Source organism: Nipponia nippon, unplaced genomic scaffold (genome assembly GCF_047370975.1).
Source record: "Nipponia nippon isolate SJK-2023a ecotype South Korea unplaced genomic scaffold, ASM4737097v1 scaffold_2, whole genome shotgun sequence".
NCBI classification, from domain to species: Eukaryota; Metazoa; Chordata; class Aves; order Pelecaniformes; family Threskiornithidae; genus Nipponia; species Nipponia nippon.
This window is the reverse complement of record NW_028262336.1, coordinates 16,231,351-16,247,116: the sequence shown is the minus strand read 5'-3', so window position 1 is coordinate 16,247,116 and position 15,766 is coordinate 16,231,351. Positions and strand designations below refer to the sequence as shown.

General features: G+C 48.2%; 1 protein-coding gene across 1 annotated transcript; it reads right to left on the bottom strand.

Moving 5' to 3' along the window:
• Positions 1 to 909: 909 nt before the first annotated feature.
• CD2 (CD2 molecule) lies at positions 910 to 13,198 on the bottom strand. The gene is made up of 5 exons (XM_009467670.2): positions 13,071 to 13,198; positions 9,902 to 10,198; positions 7,242 to 7,484; positions 4,957 to 5,076; positions 910 to 2,902 (listed from the first exon to the last, which is right to left on the bottom strand). Exons 1-5 carry the CDS (start codon positions 13,129 to 13,131, stop codon positions 2,694 to 2,696), a joined length of 930 nt encoding a protein of 309 aa, XP_009465945.1. The 5' UTR covers positions 13,132 to 13,198; the 3' UTR covers positions 910 to 2,693.
• Between the last annotated feature and the right edge of the window lie 2,568 nt (positions 13,199 to 15,766).

Here is a 15,766-nt window from a genome sequence, read left to right as displayed (position 1 = left end):
CTTTACTCATGCCCACTGTCATGGACTCTGGCCTGCCCTGTACTCAGGGTGCCCGCTGGCAACCCCGATCCCCAGGAAGGGGAACCAAGGGCAGCTTTTGGGTGTGCTCAGCCCTCACATGCCTTAAGCTGAGACAACAGAGGTTCCCACAGTTCACAGGGTGGTCTCAAGCCTGGTCTTCTTGCCTCCCGTTCCTATACTGGGCATGACTTAGCATCGTGCTGCCATTCCTTGCCAGAAGAGTGAGCACACCTCTGTGCTGGGTCAGAGTCACCCCGGCACCACCTCACGCACGCACCGGTGCCCTCCTGCAATGTCCTGTGGCCAGTGCCACCCCACCAGCACCAGCCCCAGGCAGAGGGGGGCCCGGGACAGCAGCTGGTGGGAAGCCCAGGAGGGTCTCTCAGAGGTACGACAGAAGCTCTCCAAGCCTCTGCAGTGGGGAAGGAGCACCTCCAAAGCATTCCTGCAGCTCTGTTAAGCTCAGGGTACAGAGAGCACTATTCAGTGGCAGGGGGTCCCAGGAGGACCCCGCTCTCCTCCTTAGGTCCCAGTAACCCTCCCTCTCTCCCAGGAAGGACCAGTGCTCCCGTAACCACAGAGGAGTCCCAGCTCGGCCGCTTGCTCTGGAGAAGGCACCGATAAAGCTCTGGCCACGCAGGACAGGCAGAGCGCGCTGCCACAGCAGGCAGGCGGGCACAGTGGCTGTGCTCACCCACACCAACCCGAGCCCACCAGCTGCCAGCACTCAGGTGGCAGCCGCTGCCTCCTGGGGATCGGTGTGAAACCTCCTGTGTCCATGTTTCCGTGGCTCAGAGACCAAAACATTTTTCTTGTCTCCTTTGTACCAAAGTGAGATACAGATACTGAAGTACCAGCACAGGTGTGCAGGTGTGAACTAAGATCCTCTCCACTCACTCTCATCTTTATTCATTCACTACAGGGATATAGCCTATGTTACAAAATAAACCATGAAACGTTTACCAAATGCAACTTTAAATAGTGAAAGCCCTAAAACAAGCTGCAGAAAGCTAAGGCAAGACCAAGTGACACTCCCAGGGCTGCGTCTGCTGTCGGAGTTCAAGCAAAGTGACTGAGCTCTGGAGGAGGCAGAGACCTCCTTCTCCCTGACAAATTACTTCCCTGCCCTTGTACCAGAAGATAAAAATAGTCACACTTCTGAGGAGAACAAAGGATGGCCATTTTAACTCCCCTGGCGTGGGTAGGATAGTCAAGCCTGAAAGAGGTACTACACGTTCTTCTGCCTAATGCCACAACGTGCTAGCTGGATGTCTCGTGCTCTGTGGCTCTCACAGTTCTCTCCTCCTCCACCTGCACTGCCTCTTACAGCAGGTGGGCCGGTGTACCCCTTCAGACATTGCTCTAAAAAGGTCTGTCCTCTCTCGGCTCCTCAGCTGTCCCATAGAGGCAGTTACAGACATCTCCAAGGACCAGAGGAGCGAGCAGTGTTTGTCCAGCACGTGGAGGGCGATGCAGGCACAGTTATTGCAGTCCAACCTCTCCCTTTGGGAGGGAGATCTCAGCAGTTCTGTATCATCAGCTGGTTATACATGAGGTGCTTACCAGCAAAATGAAGGGTCATGGTCCCTCACCATCATCAGGAGGCCCTACGATGAAAAGCCATGTCAATTCAGACAATGCCACTGGTAATTAGACTGCTTGGCAGTTTGTAACACTTGTTTCATGAGCCAATGGATACCAGACCTCTTCTATGACAAAACCAATTGTCTGGATAGCCAGACAGACCTATGCTGAAAATAAAGTTTCATTTTATTTGCCAGCAAGGAGTCACAGAAAACTGAGCTGAAACAGTCCTTGGAGAGGCCATGTAGCACATTCCCCTGGCCCTCAGCAGGACGAGGATGCCTCACAGATGGTTGCCTCATTCACCCTTTGAAACTCCCAGTGCTGGAGATCCTCTCCCAGAAATCTATTTTGGTGCTTTGTTTGAGGAAAAAAAAAAAAAAAAAAAAATCCTGACCTAACTCTTCTTTGCTGCAATTTAAGCCTGTGGTTTCTTGTTCTAAACATGGTAGATAAGCTGAAAACTTTACTCCTTTCCCACTTGTGTTTTTGCCACACGCATGCTTCAGGGCTCTCACATCTCCTTTCAGTATTTTCTTCTCTGCGTTAGATGACACCAATTCTTTCAACTTCAGACAAGCATTTAATTACATACAACTATTTTTTGATCCAGGAGGTCATGCATTTGATGCTGAAGCCAGAGGGCTGTCCTAATGTGTGGCAGGAGAAAGGAAAGAGATGTGACAAAACTCTTTAAGATCCTTAGACCCATGTTGCCTCACTAGAGTTTTAACTTCTTCTTGATATAATCCATCCAAAAAGCACGAAGACAACAAGGTGTGGTAAAAACAAGTGAACCACACTTGTTCACAGAAAGACACAGGTTTCAAGACTCAATGCTCCGTACCCTAATATGGAGACACTTGAAGAAAAATGGCCACAGGGATGAATGCCCATCACCTTGAATCTCCTCCACTGGGTCTCTTCATCTCCATTTGATGCTCTCTCTAATTTTCTGCAATGAAAGCTGCCGTTCCATAGCTGAGCGTTATGCAAGGCTGGGCGGGAGGGGTTCCTGACTATTGGAAACTTTCTTTTCCCAGTGAATGGTGGAGCAGAGAGACCATCGTCCCTCCCAGGGCAGATGTTCAAGGTCTTTGTCTCGGGTGGTTTGTAGGCTGCTGCTGAGTGCGGGGCCTGGGCCGCGGGGGCACTGCTTGCTGCTGCACCTGGGGCTGCGGCAGCGGCCGCTGCTGCACGCGCAGCTGCTTCGGGGTAGGGTTGCACAGCGGCTGAGGGAGCTCCCGCACCACCATTTCACTGTCCGCCCGGCGAGCCTGTGGCATTCGCTCCTCGTCTGCAACAACAGAAGGACGTGGCAGTCAGGCACTTACTCGAGTCTAAGCAGAAGTTGAACAGCCAGGGAAAAACGCTTGGCCCAAGCAAGAAAAAGACAAATATTGGTCTTACCTCAAAAGTCACTGTCACTCTCAGGTGTTCCTGCTACTCCAGTGCAGCAACGAAAATTACCTCTGCCTGCGCACCCTGGGCAAACCCAAAGGCTTTTTGGTTCGCTGGCTGAGGTCAAGGTACCTGGGGGCTTTTGGGGCAGCTCTGCCCTGTGTTGGGAGAACTGACTTTGCCAGGGCAGCCCCAGCAGACACCCCCAGCCTGAGCTGCTCTGTCCTATTTTGGAAAGTGAGTTGTAACCCCAGGAGGCAACATCAAAGCACTCTGCTCTGCCACTATGTGTGCTGGCATTTCCAGGCACCTGGAAGCCAGAGCTCCACTTTGCCAGCATTCCTTTCCCCACATGTAGAAGAAGTAAATTCCTGCCAGCTGACTTTTGATCACTGACTCACCATTTCTGAAATGACAGTCAGCTTAGCTTAGGGATTGAGGGATTTACCTCTTGGGACACTGACATGGCCTTAAGCCCACACCAAACTGTTTCAGAGAGGCTAGTCATCCTCTTATATCAGTTCTCATTTTCCCATACTTCTCTTTTTCTTAATTCTTGCTGAATCCAGACCCAAGAATTGAGGATATGCTATCACTGCACAGTTGAGGGAGTCATGTATCCCACTCAAACACAAACAGCCATAATGTAAAATAACACTCAGATGGCTAGGCTCACACCAGCGTTGTGCTCACAAGCTATGGCAAGCCTTCTGCGACGACATCCTGTGGTTGCATTCTGGTGAGCTTTCCCAGAGAATGGGGAAAGCGGTTGCCTGTTCTTCATGGTTGTAACTTTGGGGGGAGCAGGAGGGCCATGGCGAGTTACCCACACTCAGGTGCGGTGAGGTTGCACTCCCCTCGACCATGGGACTGGTCATGCTTACCCTTGTTGTCAGCCTAACCACTAGCACCTTTGAGCTGTCAGCTGAGGTTTCCTTCAGGCATTGCCCTTGTTATCTTGACAAAGACTGTTGTGGTGTACAAAGGAGCTTTTACTCCCATTTTGTAAGTTGAGAACCGACTCACACAGAGACTAGCTGTTATTTAAGACTACACAGGAAGCCTGACACAGTGTGTGGGGGCAGGACTCGGAAACAAGCCTTTAGCGGCAGAGGTGCTCCCCTGGCTGCAGGGTGACCTCCCTCCTGCTTTAGCCTCCCCTTCCAGGTGGGCCAGACAACTCTTCTTGAGTAGCAGCTCAGTATCCTCTGTCCACCCAAACTAGCAGCAATGCCCAGGGTTGCGCTTCAAGGCAACCTCGACTGAGAGCCCGCTCTCAGAGAAGACTCTGGCAGAGTATGGTCTTAGAGAGGCTTATGGTCTTAAAGAATCTTAAAGAAATCTTAAAGAAATCTTGTGGTCTTAAAGAGGCATGTATTTTGCACAACAGACAAAATCTCTGCCCACTCTGAAAACCTCAACTCTTTAAAGTACCCCAAGTTGGACCTCCAGTGGTGACAGGCCTCCAAGGACATTGTTTTGTAGAGAAGGTAAATTCTGTGAGATGCCTTAGGAAACTCACAGAAAAGCTGAGTCCTTCTTGCCCCTTCTCACTATCTACAGTGTTTCCAAATGTGGCTAATGATTTCAAGGATCCTAATTTTACACCGTATAAATTTAATGAAAAAAATCTGCTGCCGGGATATCTAATTGTGTATTTTAGCCCCACGGATGCTCATGACTGGTGGTCTTGGCCAAGCTTTAGAGGAGCAATTCTTCCCCCAAGAATAAACAAAAGGGCTTGAGAACAAGAAGTCTTTTGTTCAAAGCATGTATCAGAAACCGAGACTGGCAATGCCAGTCAATCTGCTGAGATCCGCCATATGCCAAAACCAGGTTCTTGCTCATGCCAAGGCAGAGAGCATGCTCCTGCCCACAGGGGTGCTGTCAGCAAGGAGCTCTAAGATTTTAGGTGGCTGGTTAGCAACATAAAGTCCCTTAAACACTTACCATCATCTTCAAGTCTTTCTGCTTTCTTCTTCCTGATACAATAAATAAGCAAAATCACGAAGATGACAAAGAAGATTGCACCTCCTGCTATGCCTAAGATGAGATAAAGGTCCAGCTGGCCTAGTTAAGAGAATGAAAGACGCTGTTAGAAAGAAAGAAAGAAAAAACTTCCGCAATGTCTACGTAGAATTCCATATCTTCTTCCACTGACTGTAAAGGCAGCCCCAGCGAGAAAGCCCACCCTTTGCCTTTTCTCTGTACACAGCAGATAGTTGCTGGTCCTCATTGTGGAGAACTTTGATTGCTCCCTGATGGATTCAAGTTCTGCAGAAAACTGGAACCAGAGCATTCATGTGTGACAGCTCATCTTATTTGAATTACCACAAATGCCCTGCTCCTGCTAGCAATGGACCCTTTTAAGGACAACGAGCATCCAGGCAGTGCTCAGCATCTAAAAAAAAAACCAAAACTTTTTAAATACTTCCTACTGAGCTGAAAACACTGAGACTAGCTTGCTTCATAGTATTTTGGTACTTCCTCTTCAATTTTTGGCTGTACGCAAATTTAAAAAAGTAGTGAAAAGGAAAAATATCCCACAGCCTCAAAACGAGAGTTCAGTTTGCCCAGTGAGCAAAAATTTATATGAGTGTTCCTTATTTTGGCCAGATAAGGTTTGCCGGACGCTAGCCTGCCTTTGCCACCTCCTGCTTGGGCTGTCCTCCTGGCACTCAGTGTTCACGCTCAAGCACAGGCACTGTGGAGCTGAACTCAGCAGAAGTGCACCTCCCTTGGCTTTTTGGGGGACAAAGCTCCCCAAAATCTGAATTTTGAACTGAACACCACATCCAGTGTCATACCATTATGATCCGTCCCTTGGTTTTGCCTTAACTTTCAAAACCTTTACAGGGGGGAGCGATGACTACTTTTGCCTATCTAATAATTTTCAGCATGACCCTGTCCATTTAAAATGCAATTGCTTCAGTTGTTTTGCTCCATCTGTGGTTTAGAAGGCTGTTGCTTCAAGTGAGTAAGAAAATCCATGGTACATTTGAGCCATGTTCATCTGAGCCATGCAACCCCAAAGCTCAGCTAAGTTCTCCATAACCTCCCTCCTGATTTCTAGGCCAAGCTGGAGAGTCCAAGCAGCTTATTCTTGCCCTTGTGAGAGCACCCATTCACATCTACAGTTAGCGGGCAACAACCACCTTCATAGGTATGAAATGGAGAGGAGAAAAATAATGTGCAACTGATTTCCCCACCATAAGAATGTAAATCAAGAGCAAATCCCCTGAAATCAATGCCATGGCTTCATATACATAGGAGAAGATCCCAAGCCATATTTTCCAAAAATAAGCTGTTCATTTATGTCGTGGTAGCTTGGGTAGTTTTATACTATCTTACTGAAGTCAACTCCTTGGCTTTGGACAGATTGACTGAAGTCAACCTCTGGGAAATACCATTAGTTTTAAAGGAATAAAGGAGGATAAAAATGAGGGGGAAGTGCTTTCTGCCTTTTGCAGATGGCTGTGTGGGATTAAAACACTTTCAAGCCCACCTCCCCACTTGCTCCTTTACTTCACTGGTCTACCAATAGTGATGGTTGACACCACTTGAGTCCATCAGGATGCTGACACCAAAAAGTCTGTCAGGATACCTCTGGCAACTTTTGGAAGAAGACTCGGCAGTGATGGAGGGGAGGAAGAAAATTACAGGATGAGCAAGAATCTCTCTCTCATTCATGCACCCCTCAGCCAGCTTGATCTCGCTGGCAGGCTGCAGTTTCCCCCAGAAGACTTCACTTCCAGTGGAAGCAGCATTGCAGTGCACCCCTGGGGCCTCTCTGCCACCCACAAGGTCCTTGACTCCAGAAAAACCTCTCCTCCTCTTCCAGCGATCCCCAGACCTCACTGAGCATCGGGCAAAACACGGCTGGCCGCAGGAGAAGAGGTGGAGCATGGCCCACCTCACATCCCACTGTCCCCTGCTTGGCCTCCCTGCTGCTGGAGCAGGGGTGCCATAAGGGTAGCAGTGGGGCAGGCAGCAGCAGGGTGGGGAGGGTGGAGATGCGACAAGGCTGGGGAACGGCAAGCAGAAAGCACGACTCACGTCCTGGCTACCACAGCAGCATTGGCTCCCGATAACTGCGGCAGCGTTAGACTCTCAATACTGGGTACCCGGAACCGTCAATCCTCCCCCGGCACCTGGACCAGTCCTACAGATATGTGCAACTGTGTCAGGCTTTCTGGGTCTGCCCTAGAAGATTCTGGCAAAAATAAATTTTTTACCTGAGCACTTAATTACTTTTTCAGCCTTTTTTTTGCTGACTTGGTTCTTAACAACACATGTGAACGTCCCAGAATACTGCGTGCGCAATTCCAACTTTGTTGCATTCTTTTGGATTTTTTTGCTTTTATCCTGTGTCAGTTCTATTATAAATGTTTCGTCTTTACTCTTCTGCTTCACTTCGCACTTGACAGATACAGTTTTATTCATGCATTCAGCACTGAGGATTGGCTGAGGGACAGGCTCTGAAAAAGAAGAGAAGGGACAGGCACATCTGAGATGGTTTCTCCTTTTGAAAACCTCCATTATTAAGCAGAACAGAGCATCAGCCCCCAACGAGCAGTAAGGGAGTAACAGCAGCTAATGAAACCAGAGAAAAATGAAGAGCAAATTAGACCCCTACTACAGAAGTAACATGGCAATAATAAAGGAAATGCAGTATATTAGCCTGCACGTTTGGCCGAGCAAAGCATAGCTGCACCGCCACGCCTGGACTACTTTCAGGCTCAGCCTGGCTCCCAGCCAGGCGGGCGAGGGGAGGAAGCTGTGTTTTCGGGGGGGAGGCGGCGGATGGGAGGGACTGGGAGCCACAGCCCCCTCCCACTCGGCCCCAGTGTTTTGGTGCAAATGAGGTTGACTCTGATGTGCCTGTGGCCGTCAGGAGAGATTTCTTCTAAGGCAGGGCAAACAGCTACTTACGATGCTTTAGGTACTACCAAAGGCACTCAGCTAGCACGACAGCCACAGCATGAAAACCCATCAAAACAGAAGAGAAAACACAAACCAGACACCTCTTAGCTTTCAATGAGCTTATGACAGAGAGAACTGATTTCGGTCTCTTCTTATGTCCTGCAAACCACCAGCTACGTTTCTGTTCCAGATTCTCTATCACTGGTGGCACTGAAAGAGCCAGAAAAGCCTGCGGGGCCTTCCTCAGCTAGGGGCAACTGGCAGGGACATCATGCCAGAGCCACCTGTAGTTAGAGACAGTGTAAGTTATAGAGAGCATACATTTTAAAGCCAATAAGGGTTGCTTGATAGCAAATGCAGTCTAGGTTCACACTGTGACATTTGCAGCCACCCTTTCCTTGTTAAGCCCACTCCTCTTCTGCAAGTTGTAACCTATCAGTCAGGGGAACACCCTAGTGTGAAACACTAGAGTCCAGGTCCTGGTGATGGACTTCTGTGATGATATCATCTAAACTATTATTTTTTTGGAACAACTGTTTGTCCAACCCTAGTAACCAAGTATAATCTGGCTGACAAAGGACTCTAGCACTTGACAGTTACTAAAGGACTTTACTTTCAAAACCGCTATCAGACGTAAGGCAACCTCTCTGCTGCACGGTAGATGAAATGATGCAGCACATAGCTAGGTTGCAACCTTAACCTGAAATTGAACCCAGGACACCCAATGACAGCCCGGTGCCTTAAAGCTTAAGTAAGTAGCATCAGGCCCTGATGACTTCCTGAATTGGTAGACAGTTAGCAATAATAATTCCCAAGGCAGTGAGACACCGTCACTTTTCAGCAGTCTGTTAGCCACAGGGCCTCCCCCTGCGCAGAAGCCATTCCAGCTCTCTTTGCTGCTGCTGCTGCCTCACTGAGGCATCATTTCTGTAGAACCACTGGTGCCCACAAACTCAAGAGGCTCGCAGAGCTGTGCATGCTGGCTGAGGAAGGACACAGCAAAATCATCTTCTTGCTGGGAAAAAAAAAACACGCTGCCCAACAGCTGAGTGGTCTGGAGAGGTGACAGCGGCCATAAAGGACCAGAAGAGCCACCACCTTCTTCCCTAGTCATCCCAAAATCTTTGAGCTGCTACAGCTCTGATCTCTCAGGACGAGGTACAGCACAGGAATGGAAGCTGCCTTCGTGCTTTGAACCCATGCAGATGCAATCCCCAGGCGTCTGCTTAAGTGTGCTTTGAACAGTACAATCTTTGTATTTGTTGTGTTATGCTATGCTAGGATAGGGTGCAGGAGTCCTCTTCCCCTACAAATTCAACACCTATGATGGTGTATCTCAGGGGAGGTGACTGCTGGCTATTTTTCATGTTAGAACAAAAATGGAGTGGGGTCGCGTTGCCTAAATACAGGCATTTAGTGCCATCTGAGCTCTCCTCAGGAGGCTGGCAGATGCAACACAAGGTGCTCACCTTGCTGGAGCAGTAGCTAGAGACCGAAAGTCGTAACTCAGTGCTTATAAAATAGCACCAGAAGTGCCAGAAGTGCACAGTGCCACAGCCACAGGTTGCTGTGCACCCACAAGAAGTTTCTGGAAGCAGGGTGCTGCTGAGAGCACAGCTCAGGGCCCGAGGGGTCCCGGCACCACATGCAGTGCTGCAGTACGGCCGTCCGCACTCACCCTGCTGCCAACACAGACGTGCTCACGGCTGCTTGCTTGGGCACACATAGAAATCTGGTGGCTGACAGAGAGGGGAGCCAGAAAGAAGCAGGCGACCAGAGGGCATCAATAGGAGCAAGAGAAGGGAGAAGAGTGGCAGACTGCTGTCAGTGGCGGGAGGAAAGAGGTACATCTCACAGAAGTACCCCCAAAACAGAAAGGGGGGCAATAAGTAGGAAAGGCTGTAGGAGAGAATGGGAATACCAAGTCTTATTCAGCTATGCTAGGAATGGTATGGGCAGAGCAAAAACTCACCCTGAACAATGAACATTATGTCTTCTTCTGCCTTCAATTTTCCATCATCCTGATAAACAGTCACTGTGTACTTTCCACTGTCCTCTTTCACCACATGCTCTATTTGCAGAGTCCCATTTAGGAGGATCTTACACCTGCACTGGTCCTTGTTCACATAGTACTTAACTTTCTTATCTTTTATCTGAAGCAACCTTTGTCTGTCTCTCAGCCACGTTGCATCATATATGCTCCCAGCAGCAGCGATGCTGAGAAGAGCCGTCTCATTCACTGCCGTGTAAATCCAGTTGGTGACGGAGCCTGTAAAGGGAAGCACAACCAGCTCGTCAGTGTGTCTCCAGCAGACCCCACTGCCATGCTTGGCAGCCATCACGGTGACCCAAAAGGCTGTCACTTGCTACCCTCTCTGAGTTGCCTCTCTTCGTGACTGATGCTGTTTTCTTCCCCTGCTCCAAAGTGCCTCTTGATCATTCATTAGATGAATGTCAGCACCCAATTTAATTCTGGGAGGAGAGGAAGCTAAGAGTCCGGCTTTCAAAAGCTGGCTTTATACTCTGACTGACCTATTCGGAGTAATTTTGGATGCCAAGATTCATAGCTGCCTGTGAACTTAACCCTGAACTTAACCATTCCTGAAAATGAGGTCACTTCGGCATGTTTTGCACATGGCACCGGCTGGCTCTCAGAGCACCCATCACTGCAAACATCACTGCGGACAGCAAGAACACAAACTAGTAGTGGCCCTGGACAGTAGGATCAGTTCGGCAATAACAGTGATGGCAATAATAATAGTAATAATAGTGGCCCATGTCAAGCAGTGAGTGAGTGTAAGGCACTGAACTGGAGGCAGACCCGGTGCTGCCAGCTTGCAGTGCGCCCTTCTCACCCATCCCGGGCACCCTGCCCCGCCGGAATATATCCACTTGATTTTTCTAGCACAGGATCACGGTGGGGCAAGTAAGGTGGGGAGAAACAAACAGCTGACCACATCCTATGAACTGATCGGGCAGGCACTGGAGACATTGGGAGATAAGCAGAGGCCCCAAAAAAATCTTTTCTCTTTGCAAGTCTCCTTTGATGGCAGGTCCCCTCTCCAGAACAGGTAAGAGTAGGTGCATCCCAAAGGTGTTACCAGGACTGGGCTGCACTTAGCGTGTGGCTGCTGAAGCGGATATTCAGGAAAGCCAAGGCTGCTAAACATCACTCACGTTAGTACCAGTGGAGATGATGCACTCTTCGGGCTGTGCCTGGGTGGCTGCCCTCTCCCCTCCAGCCTGCCTTTGCAGGGCCCATCGCCGGTGAACCCAGACTTCGGAGTGCAAAGTTTGTCGGGAGGTCAGTTCAGGTAAGGTACTGTCTCCACCCCCGTGGCAGGTGTAAAATTTGCAGGAGGAGGTAGAAAAGTGCTCGCAGGTGTCAGGTGGGAGAAGCTCACTGACAACCCAATGTGCACTCAGAGCCACGGCTTATTTCATTTGCCATTTTCTTGTGTTCATTCCTCTTCAATTTACAGGATAAAGTTGATCGGCAGGAGGGGATTTCTCCTCACACCACCATATAGAGCTGATTCTGCTCTAATTTTATGTATTTTAAGCACTTTTTCCCCACAGTGAGAAAAACTATGTTTATGCGTATTTCTATTACAGTCCTTCATTCCTGGTATCTAGGACAATGATAAACTATATCACGGGGCGGGGGGGGGAACTGAAATCCATTTGCCATTTCATGAAACTAACAATCTTAGCGATAATTAAAGAACTAAAATAGTGTGCCTCTGCAACAAGAAAATTAATACTGAAGGGCTTCCAGCAGTTCACCCCCAGTCTAAGGAGAGGCTGTTATTTCACTATTGCATTTCTTACAAGGTATTTGATGTATCTAATGAATCATTCTGAAATCAAGCTATCCACCAAACAATCTTGGAAGCAGCTATCCTCCACACAGATGACACTACAGATTATACCCAAATATTTGAATTCTGATACTTGTTTCTGGTCAGTCACGCACAGGTATTTAGAGCTAGTAATAGGATTTACTTACTAACAGATACTATCATTTATTCCTTCTCTCTGGAAGTGAAGAAAAAAAAAAAAGCCAAGTTTTCAAGGATAATTCAATGGCATCTCTATGGACAGACCACCTAGACACATCTCTGGATGTTTATCTGATTTCCATAGTCTTGCTAATGGAAAGTTGAGTATCCCACACATATGATACTAAAAATTTGTTTAGCTAATGAAACAGCATTTCTCCTAATGCCAAATGAAATGCACCCCAAGGGGCAGAAAGATCTGAAGTGGCTGCATAGAGCTCACTTGCAGTCACAAGAAAGAGTTATAAGGACAAGCTCCCATAGTAACTTTAGAGAAGTAAGGAAGTCTTTGAAACAAGTTTTCCATTCAAGAGAATAATCTTCAGTTCTGCTGGGGAAGATGTTTTATATATCACATAAAAAAAAAAAAATCCTTATTTATCTATTAATTTTGTTCTGGAGGAAAAGAAAAGCATTAAACAGCCATACATACAATCTGTAGTGGAATGAACAGAGAAAAAAAAAATCTATGCATGATTGTATTGTCTCCATCTCTTATAACTCTCTCTAATCTATGAGTTAACACCTTAATTAGGTTTTTAGATTAATATTTTAAAAAATAATGAGAGCAATAATATGCAAAATATAAAAGATGTATGTATTTGCTTGCTGTTTTCACATCTTAGGCTTCAACTCCACTGAAGACACTGAGATATATCACTCTTTCTGTTAATATTTATGGAAGAATATAATTTGCACTTTCAAAAGATTTGCTCATCTTTGATAAGAAAAGGAAATTACATGCGATAATGCACTGTGAACTGGATCTCTAATGTAGTACAAGCTACCTCAAGGGCAGAGAGAAAACTGCATGCTGACATTTCTCATTATACATGTGTCAAATTAAGGCTCATTAACTTAAAACCAAAACTGTTTACAGCTTATTATTGTAACTGGAATAGGAAACTCAAGTTCTGCTCTCCCCCCCGGCTGAAAATTAAATCAAATAATAATAACAATAACCCAAAGGTCTTCACTCATTGGGAAAGTGGAACTAGTTTCTTATCAGTTGTAAATGGTTTAAAAAGCAATTTTAACAATGCTAGCCCAAAAGAGCAAAAAACGGTAAGAAAAACTCACATTTTACACGGGGAAACAAAAGCAGCAAGCACTTGACTAGGAAAATCCTCCTAAAGTTCATTTTCAGGGTAAAAAAAATCCAGTGTTGCCTTGTCTAATGATAGCTCCTGGCAGGTGAAGGGATTTTCTGCTGTGAGCAAGCCGTTGTGGGACGTGTCGGTACAGCCCTTGTGCCCTCCTCTCCTCCTCCCAGCTCTCACCCTAGCACTTCTTGTTTCTAGCACAGGCACAAAAACCACGAGCAGAAATGCCTCTCGATGGGGTGTTTTATCAGGATAGGGACAACATGCAGTGACAAGGAAAATGCACACTAAAATGCAGGAATGCCCCTGAGGTCTGTCTACCCAGCTGGAGGACCACCCGGGGCCCTCATCCTCTTCAACATTCACCCGAAGAGTTCAATCAACTCCAGCATCTGCACCACCATCCTAGCAGAACAGATGAGGTTTTTGGGGCGGGGGGGTGATGGGAATCCTTCTGCTCCCCCATAGCCTCAGCAGCAGCAAGGGGACAGCAAGCCCAGGATGCCCAGCAGGTAGCAGGTAGTTGACGGCTGTTGGACAACGGCGTAGAAGGGAGACACGCTTCCCCTGGAAACTGTCAGGATCAGCTTCGCTGTCAACGTCTGATCTATGTGGGGCTGGTCAGTGCCACGCAAAGGTGTCCTGCAGGCACCGCTGGCCATTTGAGCAAGCTGCGAAAGAGGGATGAGCATGGAAGGGGATGAAAACACTGGCTTAGGGTCTAGCCAGAAACCAGCCCTGAAGCTGGCTGGCGTGGGAAAGATGGCGAGGAAAGAAGCTGGGAGGAGGCATGGGAGTTAGGTCCAAAAAACATGTGAGAAGCTAACGAAATCTTTATTCCCGATTCCAATATGAAACAGATGGGGTGGTGAGGATTTTGAATCACATCATCCCCAGCACAATCCCTCTGCTACAGTGGCCACTGAAATCTTCCAGCTTTTTACCGCAGATGCAGACCAAGAAAGAAGACAGAAGAAAAGCTGTGGCACAGGAGATGTACAATATTAGATAAATCTTTCTCATTCATTCATGTCATTCTTCTTCCTTGAAGTTATAGGAAGGTCTTGTAAGACACCTCCCCTTCTCCGGCTTCGTCATCTTTTAACTGGTACTAACGCTGGTAAAAAATACCCCCTTTTTGCACGAAAGGGAAAAACTTACTTGAGGTAAAACACACTAAGGTCACAGTATTGCTGCCTCTCCACATTGCGGAAAAACCTGCCTTTTCTTCCTTCTTTTGTTATTGTTTCCTTACAAAGAACGCACAAGGGAGGCACACGCAAAAGGAGAGAGGAAGCAACAGCAGCAAGATGACATTTCTGTGCCTGACCTCTACCCTCTGTGGAGAAAAACAAGCAGAGGGCAGGGGCTGTCGTGCCCAGGCATCTCCCCAGCCAAGCAGACTATGCCGGCAGCGCTGGCCCTGGGGGGCTGTGGGGACCTCTCTCCCCAGCCACGCTGGCATGGACAAGGTCTGCATGCTTGGACATGCCTGCTTCCACCCTGAGCACCTACAGGACTTTGGGCAAAGGCAGCAACCCCGATCTCTCCTGCTTTTTTTTCCCCGCAGGGTCCATAAAACAGAGCGGATGGAGGCCCTTGGGAAGGAGTGAGGGAGAGAAGAGAGGTGAAGCTCCACAGCAGCAGAACAAGGCTTAAAAGGATGCCCTGTATTCATAAGGAAGGCCACTACTTTCCAGTTAATCAAGTTTGTCGTGCCCAGATGCCCACGCTCTTGTAAAATCACAGCTGAAATGACTCAGACTGGAAGCCCCTATGCTCCAGCAGACCAGTTATAGCACATGAAACGTGGCATCCTTTTTCCTGGTAGAGCAACAGGTGGACAGGAGCAAAAAACCAATCCTAAAGGATATTAGAGGTCTGTTCAAAAATGTGTTTGCTGCGAGCAGTAAGGAGGCACTCAAGAGAGGTGGTGAGGGCTCAGTAGCTGATGTTCCCTGTCCACTGTGCATCACAGAAGTGACACCAGGCCTTGGTATTTCTGAGTTCTAACAAAAGCACAGCCGAGCCAGCAAAGGCGCACACCTGCATCAAGGATTCCCCATGAGATCCTGGCATGTGCATGGTCCATCCCACTGAGCAGCACCTTTTCTAACCAGCTTCGGAAACCTCCTGCACCATCAGACCCAGCTGGACAAGGAGAAAGCACCCTGTGTCTCTAACCTCAGCCTTCCTGCCAGATGAGAAGTGGGGAAATGGCAATATCCTTGCGGCTTTACACTCCCTGTCTTGAGGATCAAGACAACGTGCTGCAGTCCTGACTGGGCTTTGATCACCATTTTAGAAGAAGGAAGGGATTTTCTGGATGTTACTGGGAGGGAAGCACTGGAAGTGCCTGCACTGATGTCGCTGCTTCCCCCCAAGGGAAGGCATTAAGGAGAAGGTGTCTGAAGGCAAATGGGTGTCTCTGGAAAGCACAGCAGCTTTGGCTACTACCACAGAGGATCTCTGGAGGCCAGCATGTACCTTCAACAATGCAGCGTGGGATGCACGTCCTGAAAACAGCTACAGCAGGAAGCACTGGCAGAGCAGCCCCCCGCACCAACCGGCGATACTCCCCAAGGAGTGGGACAGGCATGGCGAGAGCTATTGCTCGCAGCTGTGTGCTGCCACAGCCCAAACGCTGTCCCAGGTTGTGCCAGGCAGGACGAG